Genomic DNA, 22553 nt, shown 5'->3' on the forward strand with positions numbered 1-22553 from the left:
GGAGATTACCTAAACTGAAATAAATTAGAGGCCAGTGATGAGAAAAATAGACAGACAATGCCCAGGCATCTTGACAAATGAGTACCCTCCATCTTTCCTCCAGACATTAGCATTACTACTTAGACTGAAAAATCAAACAAAATCTATGTTTTCCTTTATTAGCCTCAGGCTGACTGATGTTTGCAGCTTCAAAGTATACCCTAGAAATGTTAAAGCTATTTTTACAAACTCAGTGACTTCCTGGAACAAATTTTTGGACAGCTTTTAGACTGCCTTTCATGCAGTCTGAAGTACTCTGTAATATCATTTTGTACCTCATTTTTATAATGTCAAAATTACTGAATGTCATCTGCCTCTTACACTGGATGCAGCTGAATCCATTAGACAACTCTTTCCCTATAATTAGAATGGAAATGTGATATATGAAGCTTACTCAGAACCACTTTACATGGGAAAAGCTCAAAAATCCAACAGCTAGATCAATACAGAATAATTTATAGTAAAATTGCTTATTGAGCCATATTCTATAATACAAATGGCCATCTTCTTTCTGAAGACTTCATTAGATCCAGAAACCTGCTACATATGTATGTTTACTTCCAGACTATTAATTTCTGCTTGTCTCAAAACTATGTTCCTTCAATTAAAAGGCTTATAATTTAGAAACAGTATTCTGTCTTTTTATTGAATTTTTTTTGACTTTACACTTGGAAATGAAGAAATGCTGAACATAGATAACTTACCATTAGAACTATCATGTTAAGCCCTGCTAAAATTATTAAATTCTTAGGGAATTTTTAAGAGATGGGCCAAAAGATAAGCCAGAGTAAAGCCAGTTTCCCAGTAGTTCCTCCACTGCTCCTTGGTTGTGTATTAGTTTGACTTTTCTACAGTGAGCTGTCACTGTCCCAGACCACTGCCATGTATCAGCAAGCTATACTGTTATTTCAAGAACTCATCAGGAGTATGTATGGGTTGTTCTGTTTCTCTCCATCACCACACACATAAGAAAGATGAGTTCGTTCATAAAGCAGGATCCATGGAGCAGCTGGGTCTAGCAATGTCAGTACATAAGGTAAGCCTTACAAGACAGTGACAATGTGAAGCTAAAGTCCTAAACTGAAAAAGAAACTTAACTAGAACTTCCTAATAAAACTTATTAGAATGGCTTGAAGCCAGTATAAGACTTCCTTCAAGTTTGTTATGACCACAAAAAGAAGGGAGTGATAGTACCTTCTTTTAAACTACAGTAAGCATATTGCTTCATTTCAGTGAGCTATTTATCAGAGCTATTGTAATTCAGTGTTAGGCAGCACAATATGAAAAAGAATGTAGATTAAAATCTAAAAGCATTTGCTGTCCTTGTTTTCAGTATGATTTCAGAGAATCATTTCATCATTTCAGAGAATGCTTCCAGTCCCACCTAACTAAACAACAGCAATTTGGACTGTCACCTTTTTGTTCACTTTGTACAAATCAGTTGTTCTAATGGAAAATTACAATACCTTTGAGTTCCCAATTTTTTCATCGTGTGAAATGACCTAAGAACAACTGACAAGAGGCAAAATTAATTTATCATAGCTTCAGCCATCTGTAACTAAAGCGAACTAAATTAACTGAATTAAACTATTTCCCTAGGCTGCCTGAAGGGAGGGCAATGCAATTCACCCTCAAATGGATGCTAAATGGGTGGATTCATGATTTTTAAAGAAGCTCATCCTCTATGAGCTTTAAACTATCATCCTTGTCAGAACAGACTGTTCCTTTCCAGCCCCATGCCGGCCGCTGCTCCTATCTTTTCTGCCAACGGTTATCTAGCTATACAGTAAACTTCATGGGCAAGCTAAATAAGCTAAAAATTAGCTGGCAAAGGTAAAAATGTTAATTTTCCCACAGCTGAATTCTCCATGTGGCTGCACAAGGGGTCAGATTGCTTTGGTGTGGTGGCAATGTAAGTTTATGCTCAAGTAAAGCTGTAATGTATCTAGAGAAGAAGATGGACAGTATGACTCACTTTCCATTTCTCTCACTCTCTAGTGTGAACTGCTAGGAAATCAACTCAAAGAGATTAGACTAAATGCCATTTACACACAAATAAAGTTAAAGAAAATTACTAAGTCAGTTGTACTGCATGTCAGCCTAACTGACTGTTGTACTACAGGGCAGCCCTAACTGAATTAAAATATTTAAGACAACAAATCAACATTTCTTAAAAACAAAGAACCAAAAGCAAATGAAATATTTGTATGTATAAACAGAAGAGTAATTTTTCTGTTTGTGAAATACAAGCTCCCTCTCATGGTCAGACCATAACACGCATATTAATCCATAAAATTAACATCTGCAAATCCTGTAGGTAAAAAAACAGGATTCACTTGTTCACTTTTATCAGCCTCAAGCAGCATTTACATTGTAGTTATCAAAATAAAAACTAAGTACTTTGTTACTTTTTCCAAATTCCTTTAGTATTTGCGCTGTTTTTGGCTGGGTACTTTTCTTCATAGTACCTAGTATAGGGTTATTTTTTGGATTTATGCTGAACAGAGGTTTGTTAGTTCAGGGATGTCTTGGTTACCACTAAGCAGCACTTGCACAGAGCCAAGACCTTTCCTGTTTCTCAGTCCACCTCTCCAGCAAGCAGGCTGGAGGTGCACAAGGAGCTGGGAGGGGACACAGCTGGGACAGCTGACCCCAACTGAGATATTCCATTCTGTATGGTATCACCCTCAGCATATATAGTGCTGGGGAAAGAAGAATGAAGGACGATGGCATTTGTCTTCCCAAGTCACTCTTAGTGATGGAGTCCTGCTGAATCACTGAAGGGCTGAATATGTGCCTGCCCATGGGAAATGGTGACTGAATTCCTTGTTTTGCTCTGCTTGAGTGCATGGTGTTCACTTTCCGTATTAAACTGTCTTTATGACAACCCACAAGTTTTCTCACTTTTACTCTTCTGACTCTCTCCCCCAGAACGGCTGGGGAAGAGTGAGCAAGTGGCTGTGGGACTGAGCTACCAGCTGGGACTAAACCTCAACAGTCCTTCAAATATTCTGTGGTGCAGCAAAGCAGAAAAAAGAAAGTTTGTCAAGATGTCCTGTAATTGTATATGCCATTGTAAGCGCACAATTTCTAAAATGACTTTGACAAAGAGTTATTAAAATACTCCTCAAACTTCTGTCAGAACTGTTTAGCACTATTCCTGGTAGATAATTAAATGATGATCTTTTAATAGATTTTTGGGAAGTAACTAGGAAATCAGAACAAACAAAAGATTCACATTAGCTCTGCTTTTCCTGGACTTCCATCTCTGGCAAACCTACATCTACACTGGTATTAGCAGACATGCAATGACCACGTTCAGATGTTAGGATGTTATTATCAAACAATTTCTCTATATAATTTATGGAACTAAATGGTTTCCTACCATTTGGAAGCTAATTTAACTTCATCTATTTTCTATTGACTATGTTTTCAATATTTCTCCTTCATTCATGTACAACACAAAATAACAACATGAAATCAAAATTCACCTTAGAACATAGCAGAAGCCATACATAATCTTGAAGTAGTGAAACAGTGATTGCTTAATAAATTCAACTGAAGTCTTTGTAAAAGGTCAAACCAGCTGCATTTCAGAAATGAAACTAATGAATTGCTAGAAAAAAACCACTGTATTAATAAAGACTTTTTCAATTTTTCCTTCTGTACTGGACTGCAAAGAGGTAGTATGACAGCAGCAGTCCTTGCTACTCTGCAAAATGGGTTATTGCTCTATTAAAAAATGGTGTGACCTCACATTCCTCAGAACACAAAAGATAATTCATCAATAATGAAAAACTCTTTTAAAGAATCTTTCCAAGGAATAGCTGGAATTGCTGGGATAGTTTTAAAGGACACCAACGAATTACAGACAGTACTGTTCTTTGAGAATTTTTATTAAGTATCTGTAAACAACATAGTTTAAGTATAGACTCATTGGCAGATAAAAACGGGACCAAAACAAGGTAGCATGGAGTCTTTACATCCCATTTACAAATTTGCACTATGTTTTCCACATATACTAAATAAAAAGTTATCAGAGAACAGCACTGCCTGTAATTCATTAACATAATTTTGAAATATGCAAAGTAGGCTAGGAAATTAATTATATAGCATTTACAGTTGTTAAAGGTAAAATAATATTGACAAAATTAGCACAAACTTATCTTTGTGCTCCATTCTCATTTAGGTTGTTGAGAAGTCTTTATAACACTTAAACTAGATTGACAAGTTGTACCTGCTATTTCCTTAAGTAGTGCTGTATGATCATTTTCTTCCAAATTCACAAATCCAACTTGATTTCTGAAGTGATCAATTCCTTGAAAAGACAAATCCACTCTTTTTCCTTTCAGGAGATCATCTACAAAAACCTTGCTGTCTGATAGAGCACCAACTGCTCTGTTGAGACGAAAGAAAAAGACCAATATCAAATATATTTCTGCTGTTAATATGGCTAATAATCCTTATATCAATAAATGTAACAAAGATTTTTTAGTACCAATTTATTATCTACTGTGGTAATTTGCACTAACTTCTATCAGTACAGTTGTTGTTATTATTGCTACCACCTTTTTATAAAGGTAAAGTGGTTCATAAACTATGCTGTAAAACCAAAAAAATAATAAAAGCAGACTTAGCAGTGAGTGTAATTCCTCAAAAGAGTTTATCTCAGTCCTCAAGGTATCCAGATTCTAACATGACAGTGTCCCTATTACTTTGTGAATCCCATTTAAAAAAGATGATTACTTAGAAGCATTTAGTTTTCCATTCTTAAATTAACTTTTTTCCTGTCCTGCTTTGTCAATTGAACTAAGATTCTTCTTCAGTCCAAGATACAACAGTCTTAGTTAAATTATAAACAGATGTGACATTACATATATAATGATAAAATTATATGGAAATTACAATTAAGCCCATGGAGAACTGTTATTAAAAGAAGCATAGTCTCAATTTACATTTACTTTCTGTAAGAGCTAATAGACGTGTACACTATAACTGCAATAACAGGGTAGAAACCTTTTAATAATCATCTTAATTAGCCACATCAAGTGCATGTACAATTACATGAAATAATTGTTTTGACCCGCACTAAAACTGATTTAAATTCTAAACAAAAACCACATAAACATTTTAGTGTTTTCTAAAAGATTTCTCATATCTCACAGTTTTAATTCTATTCAATTAACCTGAATTTAATCTTTTCCCCAAGTCAATGCAGACTTTTTAAACGCTAGATGGCAGTAATAGGTTAAAAATGCTCAAAAGAGGTATGTTTACTTTTTCTGTCCTAGCTGGATGAAAGCAATCACCGATTTCTATGGTAGGTTAAATTATTTCATTGAAGCCTGTACAATTCCAAGAATCTCTACACATTCTCATTGTGTTTAACAAGGTGGACTCTTGATGTGAAATGTGCATTAACTGGAACCTAGGGCAAGTCAAGAAACACATGAAGGTTGATTACATGACAGAATATCCTTCATTGATAGAACCCTCCTGTAGTCTTTTTAGAGGGCTTTAATCTATAAGCTAGAAGTACTTTAGCTCCTTTATAACCACTGTAAACACCAATGGCATTACTTGTTCCTTATAAAAGATATTTTACTGTAAGTGTAGTCTCTGTCACTTACCTACCCTCTTATCACTGTTAGACAAGCCTGTTCCTGTGTCTTCCTTATGTGCTGTACTTCAAGATCTTTCAAAAACACCATCTAATACTGGTTTTACCTGTCAGGTTACTTCACATGTAAGCAGGTATAGATTTATTTACCAACATGAACCTAAAAATTGGTCCAAAACAAGTACAGAAATTTCAAATGCACTGAGTCAAATTAAGTTAAAGCTTGCAGAGGACTTATAAGTATTGATTCATTAATGTGTCTAAATTCCATCTCTGGATTTTTACATGTGAGAACTAGTCCACAGAAAGTCCATGGAAAACTCTGTTCCTCAGCTGAACACAGATTTATATTTCCATACTGCAGAGTCTGCTGCAGAACTCACTGACCAGACCAAGTCGACCCAATGAGAACCATGAAATGTCAGTCCACACAGCGCAGTGTGCTTTCAGTTTAGCACTGTGGCATTCAAGATCTAGTTCTACTTTTTCTTTTATTTATAATCTTGCAAACACTAAATTATGTAGAAAAATAGCTGGCATCTCACTCTAGCTATCTTACTTTTTGTATTCTATCAACCACTTCATAACACCTAACAATTTTTTTTGTAAGAATAATGCGCAAAGACAAACATTTGCACTGAGTCAACAGCTAAAAAACAAAACAGTGTTATTTTCTTGTTATTCCATACCAAATGGTATTTACAATGCCAGCTAGTAATTACACTCAGTGCAATTAATCCAGAGATACCCAAAAAGTTTACAAGCACTTTGATCTAAAGTCAAAAAAGGAAATAAAAAAAAAAATCAAACAGCATAATCTAAGTGAACACAAGCTAGAATTATAGAGGCAACGTCTGTTTTTTTCCTATATTGTTGTAATGTAAATATTGTAGCACTTAAAATTCACCAAGTTTCTTTTTAGAAATTTCTGAGTTTTAATTTTGATGACTTGTTAGAAAAAAGCGATATTACAAAAAAAGCCAAACTCAATTCTGCCATTCCTGTTACTTGTAATGCAAAGGTGAGATTCACAGAGTCTCTGACAGAAAATGAGCAAGAAAATCTTGACACTATAATCTCATAATTAGGCATTTACTGCAAAGGCAGGCATCCTGATTTCTAGCACCTGATCCCATGACTATGCACAGTTAGCATAGAGTAGAACTTCCTGGCTTGAAGGGAGTGCTGTCATGAGTCTTGCTTGTTTGCTTTCTTTCTAGTTTCAAAATTTCACATTCTTGATTTCATACAGTCCTACAAAAAGAGATGTATAGTGTATTCATGAAGGCTAGACCACAGTCAATCCCTTAGGAAACTCACATGGGAATTGCAGGTCTGGATTCCTGTAGAAAGAGCGGCCTAGAATACAGATCTTCCATTTTCAGGGTGAAAGCTGTATGTACTAAAATACCATACAAAGGGCTTTGTGCTGAATTGAATGTTATGTTTAGCACATTCTTATCACGCATTTGACTTCAAATAGCATTCAACACATTTCATTTCTGTATAGACAGAGGCACTATTGTGCAAACACAGTTGAAAAACTGTAGATATCTAAGTAACTCAATGGATCCAAACCTAAGGATCTGTGAACTCCCAGATGCCCAGTTGACTAGCTGCACTTTGTTTGAGAGATTACTCTCCCCCTACATTACACACAGGTTTGTTCGCCAGCCTGGATCCTGGTTTCTTTCCATTAACCTGGTATCAAAAATTGGTGGAGCAAGAAGGCAGCAAATTCAGCATTTTACGCCCAGCAGATCTCCCAGAAGATGAAACAAAAAGCATTAATTATTATTTTTTTTTTTTTAAATCTCATTAAAAAGAACATGCAATCTAGAATACCTGAGGATAGCTGAGCTAGAAACCTATAGGAAGCATCTGGCCAGGAAAGGGGTGAATCTCTGAGGAAGCTGCTGCTGACTAGAGGACAGTTCTGAGTGCCTGGACTGTAGAGTTCTGCTGGGAGAGGCAGAGAAGAACTCTGTAAGTCAGTGCTTCGGTGGCATTCAGACAGTGAAAGCTGAGAAGGGGCTCACAGAGTAGCAGAATATCCTGAATTGGAGAATATTTGTTTTGGTATACAGTTTGGACTCTTAAAAAATATTCACAAAGAAGCACATGTGCTTTGAAGTACTATCCCATGCTTCTTTTTTTGAAAGTTTGCTTCAAACCCTTTAAAAAAAATCTCACATAAACAGCCGGTGGTTGTTCTCACCAATTTTCAGGTGCTATCACAGTTTACTCATTAACCAGGCACATGGAGAGGGGAGGGAATCTACCAGATCTAGTATCCTTTGCTTGCCTTTTTATTCTCTGCTCCTGGCTGTTTCTCTCCCCTTAGATCAGACTGTTGATGCTGACAAATTTGCATCTTCACAGTAGAAGACAGGTAGGAGTATAGAGATCTCAAGGATATAGCATTCAAAGAAACTAAGCATGTAAAAACAAGGCAGCTGATTTAGATATACTGATCATTCATTATTTTTAGGTGTGTCAAATGCTTTCAGCCAAAATACTTCTACATTTTAGAAGCATGCCCTTGACTACCAAATGGTTCCTACATTCTACCTTGGATTTTCATTTTCTTATGAGCAATCTGCACTTCAACAGTTTTTTAATTCCCCTGTCCCCTATATCAAAACATTATTTTAAAAGAATTACTTAAGCAAACATGAGATCTATGTGTGCAAGTTCAGCACACAGTAGGAAAAATGCAATGGAAAAACACACTTTGTTCCGAGTTTATGACATATAAGTTATGAAAATGGCTAATATTAAGACTAGCTTTTTAAAAACAACATTAATTAAATGCTCAATAATCCTAGTACATTAGGGCTGTGTATGGCACAAAAAAGTGACAGTTAACCTTGCTAGTCTCTTTATGAACACTTAATACTACTATATATTTAATTAAGCAAAAATAGTAGTATATACTTAATTTACACTAAATACCTACATGCCAATTTCTTCTTCACTGGATAAATGCATCACTAACATGGTGACATGCAATGAGCCAGAGCGAACCATTGCTTTGGAAAACCTTTGATCCTTTTGTATTATTGCATCTTGGACAGCCTGAATACTGCCAGTAATCTGGGAAGAAAGACACAAAAACAACAGTTAGCCACTACAACAATTACTGTATCCCATACGCAAGTGAACAAGAAAGCACTCAAACTAAAACCAAACATTTATGTTAAAACCATTCTAGCAGAAGAAAGTTTTATCTGCTGACAAAGCTGCGCTAATTGACCCGAGTAAAGCCAAACTGGATACAAATAGAGTGATTCATAAATCACTGGACACTCCCCATCACATCTTAATAGGAGTTTCCTTCCATAAGTATCATAAACTCCTGAAGCAGATTAAGATCATCCAGTTTTACACTGCCAGTAATACCAACAAAAAGTTTCTTCAAGGAATTGCTCGGCACACTCTGCTAAATGTCTGTCTTGCTATGCGCAGGTAAGTGACTGAAAAAACCTGATCTTTGCAGGACTGGGCACATACAAAAGCAGTATATTCAGTAAATAATTTGTAGAGATATCTGATTTGCAATTCTGATTATACTGTCCAATAGACAGATATAATGTATACTCCCTTGAAATGTATTTAGAAAAATTTCCTTGCAACAGGTATAGAATTCTAATTTCATCAGTCCTTCTATTTAAAAACACTGGAATTATATTTTTAATTTTTTAAATTTAAAATTCAAATTTTAAAATATTTTTAAATTTTTTTTAAATTTTAAATTAAAATTAAAATATAGTTATACATGCTCTATAAATTGTATCCAAAATGTGCTTGACATTTGTGCTTGTTGTATTGTAGCAATTTAAAAAACAAAACACCAAAGACCTGAAACAATTCTTGAGTATGTTAGTGAAAATTAGATCAAGTCAAATAAACCTGAGCATCTGACAAAACGAATTACTTCTTAAAGCACAGTGAACAAAGACATTACAGACAAATAATCTTTGGTGTATAAAATCTAAAAGAAGCATGTTGAAAACGCCAATCTCGCTTTTTTTGTCATTTACTTATTTGAAATTCAGTAGTGAACACTTCACAAATGTACTGTACAGACTTGACTTTTATAAAATAAGCACAAATAGCTCTTAGGTATAAAAAAAGCATTGGTATATTTTGGTAGCTCTGTTAATTATAAGGAACATATAAATTTCCTGTCGAAAAAAACCACAATCTAATGGGAGTATTCAGTATTTTTCTGACTGAATTTCTTAAGATGAGTTTTGCCATGCAGAAGTTTTACCTAATGAGCCATAGATATCTAGTAGTGTCATATAAATATAACTAAATCATAACTCAAATGAACTGATGCTAGCAAGGGTAGGGAGAAGGATGGAAGGTAAAAGCTACTTGCCAGAAAAGGGGTATGGCATTTACAAAACCACAAGTGTCTTAAGTATTGTAGGACATATGAAGAAAATTCCACCAACATTTTATCATAAATCATTTTGCAATAAGATCATCTTCCTTCATATGTCAGAACTGATCTTATCCCAGATAAATAACAGTTTCATTGTTTCAGATACAGGAGGAATTTAATCCATATTTAAGCAAAGAACTGGTAATGTGATCCCTGCTAATTACAATGTCTTGACTGAAAAATTATTTAAGTTTATAACTTAAAGCAAAAAAAAAGAAAACTCAAAAATTAAATGTGTCGTACTAATTGCAATTTTATTACATTTTCAACTATTGCGTCTAAATTTAATTTGCACTGTTAGCTGGCAAAAGAAAAAAATATAAATGTAAGTGTACAAGCCCTTCAGAGTACAGAAGACAGACATGAACTGTGTTTTCACAGCAGGTAAAAGCATCCTAGCTCTGAAAGAGATCAATATAACTCAGCATTTAGTTTAGCAGCCAATACCTCACATCCCCATACGCCTATAGCTCCCTTCAGTAGTTCTGCTACAAAAGCATGTTCTTTCAAGGCTCACTCATTCATGCAAGCACCAATGACACAAAAAACTGTAGGAAATTAATACCTCTGAGATGTCAATTTTTCTGTCCAAAACTGGACAACAGGTTGAAAACCCAAAAATCCCAAATGGATAGGCTCACAGCTGTATACACTCTATTAGGAAACTGAGCTAAAAACCTAACAAATAATATGGCTTTGGAACAAGATTAAGTCCAAAGATAGCCAGTTATCAGTTCCAGAGAAAAGTTATTGCTGAATCCATCAAGAAAGTTTGAAAAATCCTGCCCTTTGGAAAAAGATAAAATAAAAAGAAGGCTGAGCACATCCTCGCTCTCTGGCTAAATGACAATGCTCTACACAATCAACATTAGTTGGAAAGAAAAAAAAGTATTCAAGTAAGTTTTTTTGAGTTTTAGAAACTTGTTTTTCAGATGTTTTCCCTGAAGTTATGCAATCAAAGTGTAACACAACAGCTGTTAAACAGGTGTGCCATCACAATGCATATCACAATTTCAGATTTGTTGTTTTCTCCAATAAATCTAAAGGTGCAATTAACACTTGAGTGTACTATTCTAATGAAGCAAACTAGGACTCTCCCAATGCTATATAACAAGCTTTGACCCACTGTATAAATAAAAATTTTGAATTGCTATTTAATCTGTTATTTACATTACCTTAAAAAGTATTGTTTTACATTTCAACTGCTATCATGCTATTTATTTTTAATTGAGATGTCCTAACTTAATCCAAAACCTTTTTTTAAGGCAGATCACACTTAACAATTCCTTCCTCTGAATTTTTTTCTAAAAACAAGTTCAAAAAAAAGGCCTCAACTACTCATTTCAAGATCTCCTCTCCATTACTTGAAGTACATTATTCTGAGGAGTAATAGTAACACTGTTTTGCTTATTACTAGGATACTACTAGTAATAAATGTAAAGCTGTAAAGATTTAACAGATCAATAGTAATTATAGTCAAGACTGGAGAACCCTGAAAGGCTAACCTTCCAAGCAAAGGCACATCATTTGAGTCATAACCTTAAAAAGAAACCCAAACAAATGGAAAAAGATACAATGATCATAATCTATTTAACTATTTTTACACAAGTAATAATGCAAAGTTCAATATAAATTCAAAATTAATGGAAGAACACTTTTAATTTCTAAAGATTCAAAACAGTTAAAATAAAAAAAAGGAAATTGTTCATTTTCCAAGAGGAACAGCTGATTAAATGTTTCAGAGGTATCCTTTATTACAAAATTTCCTCTGTGTAAAGCTTAAATTACTTCATAAAATACAAATAAACAACACTTAGGCTTAAAATACTTCACTGGAATAAAATAAGCCCTTCAAAAAATAAGGGTGTCTCATTACCAACTGAAATACTACCAGCAATTACCAGATTCACTCTGGCTATCAAGAAATCAGGTGTCTAAATTTTGGCTAATATTGCCTCTAAAAATTCCAATGTGTATTTTCTACTGTCAGATCAACTCTTCCTCTAAGGCAAGTATAAACTAAACTTTCTAGTAATAAGCAAATTTAAATTTAATCTCTGCTTTGAGATTAAATTTAAAGAGTTTCTTTACCTCTGTAAATGATATGACTAAATAATGACATATAAAAAATGATATGATTAAATAATGACATATAAAAAACCAAGCATAGTTAAGATCTTCCTAACCAACCCTTGGGCATAGTAACAATCGTCAGCAGGAATTCTTAATTACCAGGTTATATAACCCCTACATTATTCTTGCCCTTGTTAAATCATGGAACCTGTTAAGCAGATCTGGAAGAAAAGATATTTTAAAATAAGATGTCACAAAAAGATATCCTACAATATTTGTAATGAGCGATCCTGGATCTTATAAAACAAGCCTTTAAAATCTCTTCTTCACATATTATGTTCTGAAGAATCAAAAACTGCAGTGTCATTCTCAAACCTATTTTAGTCTCATTTCATATTTTCTTAATCTTCTTTTACTTTTTCAGAGAACTGATAATACAAATGTATTTAAGTTAAAATGAGTTAATGTGTTTTAATATGAGTTAAAATTCATCCAAGATAGCTTCTGATATTAAAAAACCCCACAAACTAAACTTGCAAATGCTGTTAAACTGCTGGGTTCAACTTTTTAAACATAAGGCACCTACCTTCCTGGTTTCAGACACAAAAGATATCAAAGATATATCAGAGACAACCTGCAGCATGTAAGAAATAATTTTAATTTATTGCCTAAATGAGACAACTTATGTAACTGCAAGGAAATACATTTTCTTAAAGAGTTCTTTGCATTTTCTGAATTTATGCGAACAACATCTCACTAAAACAGCTGTTGTTGAATTTTAAATAAGATTAACCATTTTACTGGAAAATGCTAAACTACAAACTGCCAAGTTAAAACAGTAACAGATCCAAATATATATTTTTATCTATAAAGAAATCTAAAAATATTGCTAGAATTTTTCCCATTAAATTAAATAGGAATGTCTCTCTTCCTTATTCTACATGAACAACAAAATAGGCAATACTGAACACTGCAGAGGGGAAATTTCAGCCAGCTTCAGTAACATCCATAAAACTGATAAACCGAATAAAAATGTAAGTATTTTTCCTCCAGTCTTTCTTAGAAAAGTAATTTTATTCACAAAAAATGTTACATAACATAGCATTCTTCAATGAATAGACTGCTAATGTTTCTTTAAAACTACCTGAAAAAAAAATTTTTTGCACAATATCAAACACTGTTCTTATAAACACATGCAGGTTTTGAAGTAATTCTGGTTATACCAAATTAGTATAATAAAGAATATCACCTTTGGATTAGTAATTGGAAGAGAAATGAAATAATTTGGCTGATACTGTTTGTTCTTTTTCTTCTTTCTCTCAATGCTTTCTTCAATTTCCCTTCCAATAGTCCGCTTTCTTTTCTTCTTAGTACTTAGTTCAGAAGTTGCACGCACTGAAGAGAAAAAGAACAAAATCACTTTCAGCACACAGACATTTAAACAAAGACACTCTTAGTATCACACCAACAGCAGCTAGACTTGAGTCAACTGGCTGGAGCATGTCTTCCCACTCACCTGCTCTGCCCATGCTCTGAACTGTCTGTCTGGGATCCAACCCTGGCTTGAATTAATGCAGCCATGCAACTGAAGTACCACACCTGAACTATCACCCTACACCTCTAAGCCAGGTTTATAAGCTGCTAACATAGATAGACACACAGCTTAGCCAACATATGCAGCAGGACAACAGGCCTGCAAATTGTCCATATTTGAACATGGACATGACTGTAGAGCAGAAGGGCCAATATTAAACTTCAAAAATCCCATGCATTCTGTATTTGGAAATATAAAACACAGCAATACATAGGATTATTAAAGCTAAAAGTTGTAGTAGACTAAGACTAACCAACCAATAGCACATGAACCAAACCCAGCCCAGAAGGAAATATCATCCCAGCCAGATTTGCTATCTACCTCCTCCTTTTCCAGAGACACCTTCCAATATAGTGAAAGAAATCTGTGTGTCCTCTTCACACATAACTGTGTTTCTCTCAGCTCATTTCCTTGAGCCTTACAGACCCTCTCCCACCACATGGCCTGATACACACCCACAAGGTGACCAGGCTGCAGACATCCACTGTCTAATCAGAAGTGTACTTCCAGCCTAAAGCTGGTAATACACATATGGAAGGACAGCTCACAAAACCCATCACCTGAGAAGCTCACATACAGTAATGTGAATTGACATACAAAATGTCTTTATTCTGTGACTCATTGCTCCACAGGACAACAAAAGGGTGAACTCTCAATATGCTCAAGTACTGCAGGACTGAATAGCAAAGAGAGAAGCTCTGGACTGTAACCTGCTTGCAGGGAGACTGTTCCATGTGCCTGGGCCATGTATCCTTGCCAGCAGGTAGGACCAAGAACTGAGTGCATGATGTATCAATGCTTTCATATTTCTTCTGTTTAATGTACTTACTAGCATGTTCATCTTCAATATCTGTGTCCACAAATGGCATTTCTGCCATTAAAGAATCTACTGAATCAGCAGCACATGGCTCTTCACTCTGTTGTGTTTTTTCCTTATTCTCTTTAAAGATTTTCTTCTGCTGTATATTTTCCAGCCCATCTGTAATATATTTAAAATAACACACTGGGTCTTAGTTTTTTATATAAACAGCTAAGAGGCATGATACATAAGCAGCATAACAAGTAAATATTTCATTAATTATCAGCAAATAAATATTGACCTATAACCCTGCAAGGATCCTGTTCTTCTTCTCTGTCAATAGATCAGTAAAAATACTGTAACATTTATGTGAAATAGCAAAAAATAGAGTTCTGTTTTCTATATTTTAATAACCTAGGGTCTTGTTTGGTTCCAAGTAAATGAAAACTACTGCAAAAAAATACTTATAACTGAGCATAAAATATAATATCCTTCAGACATCAAATAAAGTTCATTTTAGATAACAGCAAAGGCATATGAAATTCAGTGCAAACATTGACAAATTAATTCCACTGTAAACACACTGAAAATGAGGCATGAAGAAGCAGGAAGGGAATCCTATCATTCCACATATAACAAAGCATTCTCAGCTGACTCTATCATTCAGGAATGAGATGATCACTCTATTCCTGCATCTCCCATTCAGTATAGCATGTTTTACACAGCAATGATCTGAATTTCTCGTTCTAAAAACTGACTTTTAGTTTTTAAGCTAAGGAAGAGAGTCAGTGTAAATGAAAACATATCCTGCAAGTACAAAGGTATACATGAAGCTCTGCCTCAGAATAATATCACAATTACAGAATATTTTAAGTTAGACAGGACAGAATAATGTCCACTAACAAGTTTTTGAAAAAGTCTTTTTCCCAAGAATACTAACTGAGCATAAGTCATTTTGTTATGTCTACTTCATGCTTCTGCATCAGTAAACTCTAATATTGGCATATTAAGTCATACCTAAAAAAAAAAAAAAAAGGAAGAATAAGCAAAATCTTCTCTAGCAGCAAAAATGGGCATATAATCAGGCACCCAGCAATACTCTTTTGGGACAACTCTACAATGGAATTACTGTAGTGGAAGGAGCCATGTGTTACAATTGCAGTTTATCCCAGGACAGCTCATTACTACAGACAACAACTTTCAAAGCTCCTCTCAGGACCAGTGTGGATGGCCCAAATCTGGCCTAAGAGGAAAATTCAGCAGCAAAAGTGTACAATATGTTCTCAAGGCATGCAAGGCTACACATGTATAAAATCGATATTACAGACCCAGTGTGGGTGATTATCACCCTGCGGAATGTTTCTTACACATATCACTTTATGCTAGGGAAGATAAATAAAAGAACAACCTGATTAAATGCTAATTCACTCCAGGCTAAAGTAGGGAAGCATAAATCACTCTGTGGTTGTAGTCTGACACCTAACTTTATCCCCCCAGGCTATTCAAAGAAAACAAAGTATTTAGATTTGTTACTTGTTCCCTGCAGACACTAAAGAACTATGCATAACAAACAGTGCTAAAGCAATAATAAAACTATTACTTAACATTTAGATTAAAGATCACACAAAACAGATTGTTTCTGGTATCCATGAGCATACAGAAAACAACCCTGGATCCAAAGAGATCTCAAAGTGAAGGACAAGACAGAGGTCCATGAAACTGACAAACAAGTAGGTCAGACTGAGGCAGAAAACCTCAAAATTCAGCAGTGCAGAATCATCAGCTGAGAGCAAAAGGGGTTTGTGAAGGTAGCATCAGCTACAGAACAAGGACTCACATAAATCTGAGGGGTGTATATTGCAGATTACAGGTTTCCTTTGCTCTGTCTGCTCACAATAGTAAAGGCACAGCTAAATTAATTAACAATGCACCTTCAGTAAACTGAACTGAGCAGGCACTATGTCTAAATTCTACAGGTTGTGATTCTACAAAAAAAAAAACTCCCTCACTTTTTTGAAAATAATAATTAAAGAAATCACCAACAAAATTCAAGAGTTGCATTCTAGTCACTAATACAACTAGAAAAAAGGTTTTTCAAACTTCTTGACATAATGTTGATAATCTGAAACCTAAAGTACAAAACCAGCTTCTGTAGGAACTCCTTGACCATCACCCTGTTATAGGATAAGCTCTTTTTTCTTAATTGCATGCTTAATTATATTTGCCCAAATTTCATACATGAGTAGGTGTATCCATTATTCCTTTATTTGTATTTAAGTGACTGCTTATCTTCACCAGCATTTGTCATCTGTTCCAGCAGAAAAAAAAAAAATCATGATCCACCAACCTCATAAAGGAGAGACCACAAAAATAAGGAGCAATAAAACACATTTGATTGCCCTCTGATACCAGCTGCCTTCTCTACATATTCAGATTATTGTTTCAGATAGAACAATCTTCTATTATTTGACATATAAGTATCACAGATCACAGTGAGACTTGATCTTCAGGCACTGTTCCCTGTTCACCATGTTTATGTTAATGTGTTTAATAGGTTTATAACAGAATCAATTAGATTGGAAAAGACCTCTGTGATCATTGAGTCCAACTTATGACTGAACACCACACTGTCAACAAGGCCATGGCACTAAGTGCCATGTCCAGTCTTTCCTTAAACAGAACCAGAGACATGAATCCAACATCTCTCTGGACAGCCCATTCCAATATCCAACCACCCTTTCCATGAAGAATTTCTTCTGAATCTCCAACATAAACCGCCTCTGGTGCAGCTTAAGTCTGTGTCCTCTTGTCCTGTTGCTGGCTGCCTGGGAGAAGAGGCTAATCCCCACCTGGGAAGGCTACAGTCTCTTTCCAGGTAGCTGTAGAGAGAGATATCCCCCTGAGCCTCTTACTCCAGGCTAAACACCCCCAGCTCCTTCAGCTGCTCCTCAGATTTGTGCTCCAGACCCTTCACCAGCACCACTGTCCTTCTCTGGACACATTCCAGCAACTCAGTCCTTCCTGAACTGAGGGGCCCTGAACTGGACACAGGAGTTGAGGCGTGGCCTCATCAGTGCTAAAAACACTGAGACAAGCACTGCCCTGGTCCTGCTGGCCACACTATCACTGATCCAGGCCAGGATGCCACTTGCCTTCTTGGCCACCTGGGCAAACTGCTGGCTCATGTTTCATTGACTGTCAAAACCCGTACCCCCAGTCCTTTTCCACTGGGCCACTTTCCAGCCACTCTGTCCCCAGCCTGTAGTGCTGCAGGGGATTGTTGTGGCCAAAGTGCAGGACCCAGACTTGGTTTTGCTGAACCTCATATCATTGAAATCAGCCCATTGATCCAGCTTGTCCAGGTCCTTCTGCAAAGCCTTCCTAACCTCCTGCAAATCAACACTCCAACCCAACTTGATTTTGTCTGTGAATTTGCTATAGGAAGACTTGATCCCCTCATCCAGATTATCAATAAAGATCTTGTACAGGACTGGACCAAACACTGATCCTTGGGGACACCACTAGTGACCAGCTGCCAGCTGGATGTGGCACCATTCACCACCTCTCTCTCTAGGCCTGGCTGTCCAGCCAGTTCTTAACCCAGAGAAGAATGCACCTGCCCAAGCCAGGGCTGACAGCTTTGCCAGGAGTGTGCTATGGGAGATGGTGTTGAAGACTTTGCTGAAGTCCAGGAAGACAACATCCACAGCCTTATTTTCATCCACCAGGTGCATCACCTGGTCTTATAAGGAGATCAGGTTGGTCAGGAAGTATCTGCCTTTCCTAAACTTGTGCTGGCTGAGTCTGATCTCTAGGTTGTCCTGCCTGTGCTGTACGATCACACTTAAGATGATCTGCTCTGTCACCTTGCTGGGCACTGCAGTCAGGCTGCCAGACCTGTAGCTCCCTAGATCCTCCTTCCAGCATTTCTCATAGATGGGCATCACACGGGCCAGCCTCCAGTAGCCTGGGACCTCCCTGGTTAGCCATGATTGATGACAGACAGATAATGGACAGCAGCATAATGAGCTCTTCTGCCAGTTCCTAATCACCCTAGGATGGATCCCATCCACATCCATACCCTTGTGAGCACCTAAGTGGTTAAGTGCCTTTAAGTACTGTTTGCTTATCCTAGTACTTTTCTCATCAGCCTTGTCACTGTCAACCTGGACAGCCAGCAGTAGGTAGTAACCAGTGGGCAGAATTAGCTCAGGGAGTCTCTTGGTAATATCCCTTACCTGGGCCACAGGAAGTCATCAGACTTTCCTGTGGTATGGGTCCAACCAGCATACAGGGCCCTCAGTTCCTCTCAGAAGCAAGTCACCCACTACAACTACCCTTCTTTTTTTCTTAATACGTGTATTTGTGATCCAGCTGGTTGACTCCATTCGTCTGGAAGACCCTCCAGATAAACCTTCTCCACTGTTGTCTGCCTGACCCTCAAGATCCAGGGCCTCCTACCTATTCTGTAAGGGCACCTAGGAAGGCAAGGGATGCCAGGAGCAGATTCTTCCACCCCTCTGAGCAGGGACCTTATTCCATTCCCCCCCATCTGCCTGATGGCAAGAGGGCTGGAGCTCCTTGACACTTTCGAAGCTTTCACCCGCTGCTTTCTATTCATATTTTTAATAATAAACGAATCCTTTAGAGACAGCTTAACTGAGAGCTGCTGTAGAAGTAGACATTCTTAATGTCGACACATTTTGAACCTACAGTGCTGGCACTACAGTTACCACAGCTAAGGAAATTAATAATAATAATAATAATAATAATAACAACAACAATAACAATAATATCATTTCCTGTGGAAAAATGGTAGGGTTAGCATTCAGCCAGGTCACATACACAGTTAGTGAACTAAAAAGAAAATGAGTAGTAGTAAACTTAGGGGAAAGAAAGGTAGATTTACTGTTCAGTCAGGTCGGATGCATACACTGTCGGCAAGCCTAGGGACTGAGCGGGACACGCAGGGAAGCGCCAGAGCCCTATCGATAAGAGCCCTACTTCACAATTAAAAACTTAATAATTAAGTTGAAAAGTTTTCCCCTACGCCCCAGCGCCCGCCCGCAGCCCAGGGGGAGGCGGGCACGGGGTCTCGCCGGCGCCGGCCCTCCGCCCCCACTCCGCCGCCTCTCACCGGGCTCCGGGGCCGCGCCGGCCGCGCTCCGGACATCGGCCCCGGCCCATGCCGCTCCCTCCGCCGGCCGCAGCGCCATGGGCACGGCCCGCCGGGCGAGCAGGGCTCGGGCCGCCGCCGAGCACAGCGCGGGGAGAAGCCGCCGCAGCAGCGGCCGCATGCCCGGCCAGGGCGAGCACCGCTGCCCGCCGGGAAGCTGCGGGGCCGGAGCGGGTCTGGCGGAGCCGCCGCGCCCCTCGGGGAAGCGGCGGGGGAACAGGGCCGTGCGGCCGTGGAACTACAGCTCCCGGTAGGCTCCGCGGCGGGGATGGGGCGGCCGCACGGCCCCGCCCCTCCGCTGCCCCGGCGTGCGCTCCGCGGTGGCGGCATGCAGCGGGGCCGCCCCTCACAGCGGGCGGCGGGGGCCGCGACCGGAGGGCGTCGATTCGAGCGCTACTTTCACTCGCTATCTTAAGGAGGAGTGGCTGCCCCAGCGCTTGCCCCCGCGGGGGGCTGCAGCCAGCGGGATTTGGCGTCCCTCAAAATAACAGGCTGTAGCTTAGGGCGGCGATAATTAGCAGTAATTTAGCAGCGGAGAGTAGCCAGTCTTGCTGTGAATGTGCTCTGCTTTCCGCAGCCCCGGGCGCTCTGACCGCTGGCAGAAGTGGCTCCGTACAACTGTACAGCTCTGGCTCTACAGTCTCGTGTTGGGAATGGCCTCAAGGGTGATAAATTTCACAAAGAATAGAAATTTTGAGTTTACCTACAGTTACCGAATAGACCTTAAAAACTGACTGGCAAAGAGAGATAAAAGGACGTAAAGGTATGCGCGCAAGATTATAAGAGTGGCTGGAACCGGTGGAGAAACAAAAAGGGCTGTGTATGGGAAAGGCTGCTTGTCTGAGGGAAGGAAGGGGAGATGGTCTTTTCCTGCTTAAATAAAGACTTAGTGCCTCTCGGAAGCCAAATGAAGCCAAATCCTATCAGAGCGTTGGGTGGGAGAAGCCAAGCTAAATGCCACCTGGTGCTTTTGCTGATTGGCTTATCCATGTAAACCAGATTTGAGGGAGCAGGTGGAATGTGTGCACATAAAGATTCCTACTTTCATTTGTGGATAGAATACGGATGGTGTTATGATTCATCAGTAGAGGGGTGATATTAGTTGTAAATTCTCATCAGGCTGAACTCTTGCGCTTTTAACTTTGGCAACCAGCCCGCTCTTGAGCATCGAGTTTTGGCTAACAAGCCCTTGAATCTTACAATACATTTCCACCAACGTTATAGCTAGCAAGTCCTTAATTTTATACCATACACTTCATTATGTTCTCAACTTGCAAAACAAGCTACTCAAAGGTGCTGGCCCAGAAACCACAGCACAACTCCATGAGCTCCCTACACCCACCGCAAACTTCAATCTGGGAGGTAGGATATGCCCGCCATGTTTTGCCCGGGCAAAGCAAGAGGGGAGAGAAATAAAGAAAAGGGAAAGAGAGTACAAAGAATATCACAGATCCTCAGATCCTGCATTGGTCCTGCTGTGTTGGAGGGTCTGGAGCTGGGATCACGAGAAAGAAAGTGAAAGAGAAAGAGTGTGAGAGGGCCTGACCTGTTTTCTTTTATAGATAACCTGGTGCCAGCCTCTTACATAAACCAGGTCTTTTGCCCTGTTTTGTTGATGCGTGCACAGCCAGTCCTTGGAGCCCTCCCACAGGAGGTGAGTGGGGACAGGGACACTGAGCACAAGTATCAAGGTGAAGCAGGAAGTTGGGTCAGAACAGTTCTGCCCCACCTCTACATCTTTAGATCGCACCTTTCCCATTGTAACAGTCGCAATGTTTGAGACAAAAAATGCTTATGTCTGGTTTTCCATAAATGGAAAAAGCAAATAAATAAAATAGGATGGCTGGAGGAAACAGCATGTCTGCTGGAGGTTAGAAGCTGGTTGAAAGAAGAGTGATAAATGAGGCCAGTTTCTGTATTTGGCTACTTCTTTTACCATTATTTTGATCCATTTTGAGCTGTTTGCCATTCACATTGAATTTTTATTTGATTTGCATAGTTCTGTAGCGGCAAAAGATTAGATGAGATGCAGAAGTCCAAGTTCTGTGAGATCCAAGAGAAGCTTTAGGATGAGGCTGCTGGCTGTTTTGAATCACATTTCATTTAAATATCAGCTATCATTAGGAGACTAAATGCATAAGTGGTCACATCTTCCTAGCCCATTTCCATTGTGAACTACGGTACTTCCATAAAACTTTGATTCTAGAGAGTTATAGATCAAATACTAGAAAAAAATGGTTTTGGAATTAGGTGTCTTTTTATAAATACGAATTTAAAAAGGAATTTGGATCTGAAACTGCTCCAAATCAATTCATTAAGTTTTTTGCAGAAATCTTCAGCGAGAAAACTTCAGGAAAAAACACTTCTGTTTGAAAAATTGACTGGGGAGTCCAATGCAATGTTTAAATTAAGATAGCATTTAATAGTGCTCTTAACAAATGAAAATGCAGTGCATTTTATGGAGCTAAAATTGTCTATAACCAGCACCCACTAGCCTGGCATTAAAATGATAGATGCCTATAGATGTATTCTTTGGTCACACAACTTGCCTGAATATACCACCTCCAAGATGAGAGGAAGTGAGAAATCAAAAGTACCTCAGCTAGAGCTGGTAGCAGTTCCCATGAATTGTCCCTACAGGTCACAGAAGTGGTGTTGGAGGGAAGCATTCGATTGAGGACTAGAAAGATGAAGTAACAAGTTGTGACTTTTCTGCCTGTCCAAATACTGCGCAAGTTTCACAGAGATCACTGACCTGGTGCCTGGCAGAAACTGCTTTTCGTTACTGCTTAGGTTTGG

General features: G+C 38.2%; 1 protein-coding gene across 2 annotated transcripts in view; it reads right to left on the reverse strand.

The window, feature by feature from the left end:
• The window catches only part of AKAP7 (A-kinase anchoring protein 7), an 81990-nt gene extending 62036 nt beyond the window's left edge, over nucleotides 1-19954 (reverse strand). Inside the window, exons 1-5 of one of the 2 annotated variants that reach the window (XM_059842087.1) lie at nucleotides 19716-19949; nucleotides 14609-14758; nucleotides 13435-13580; nucleotides 8619-8755; nucleotides 4277-4437 (exon numbers count right to left, since the gene is read on the reverse strand). In XM_059842087.1, the coding sequence (XP_059698070.1) occupies nucleotides 4277-4437; nucleotides 8619-8755; nucleotides 13435-13580; nucleotides 14609-14758; nucleotides 19716-19875 (754 nt within the window). In that variant the 5' untranslated portion in view covers nucleotides 19876-19949. Of the gene's footprint in view, nucleotides 1-4276; nucleotides 4438-8618; nucleotides 8756-13434; nucleotides 13581-14608; nucleotides 14759-19715 lie in introns of both variants that reach the window. The other variant, XM_059842086.1, reaches the window with a different exon arrangement.
• Nucleotides 19955-22553: the final 2599 nt, after the last annotated feature.

This window comes from Haemorhous mexicanus, chromosome 3 (genome assembly GCF_027477595.1).
Source record: "Haemorhous mexicanus isolate bHaeMex1 chromosome 3, bHaeMex1.pri, whole genome shotgun sequence".
In the NCBI taxonomy this organism is placed as follows: domain Eukaryota; kingdom Metazoa; phylum Chordata; class Aves; order Passeriformes; family Fringillidae; genus Haemorhous; species Haemorhous mexicanus.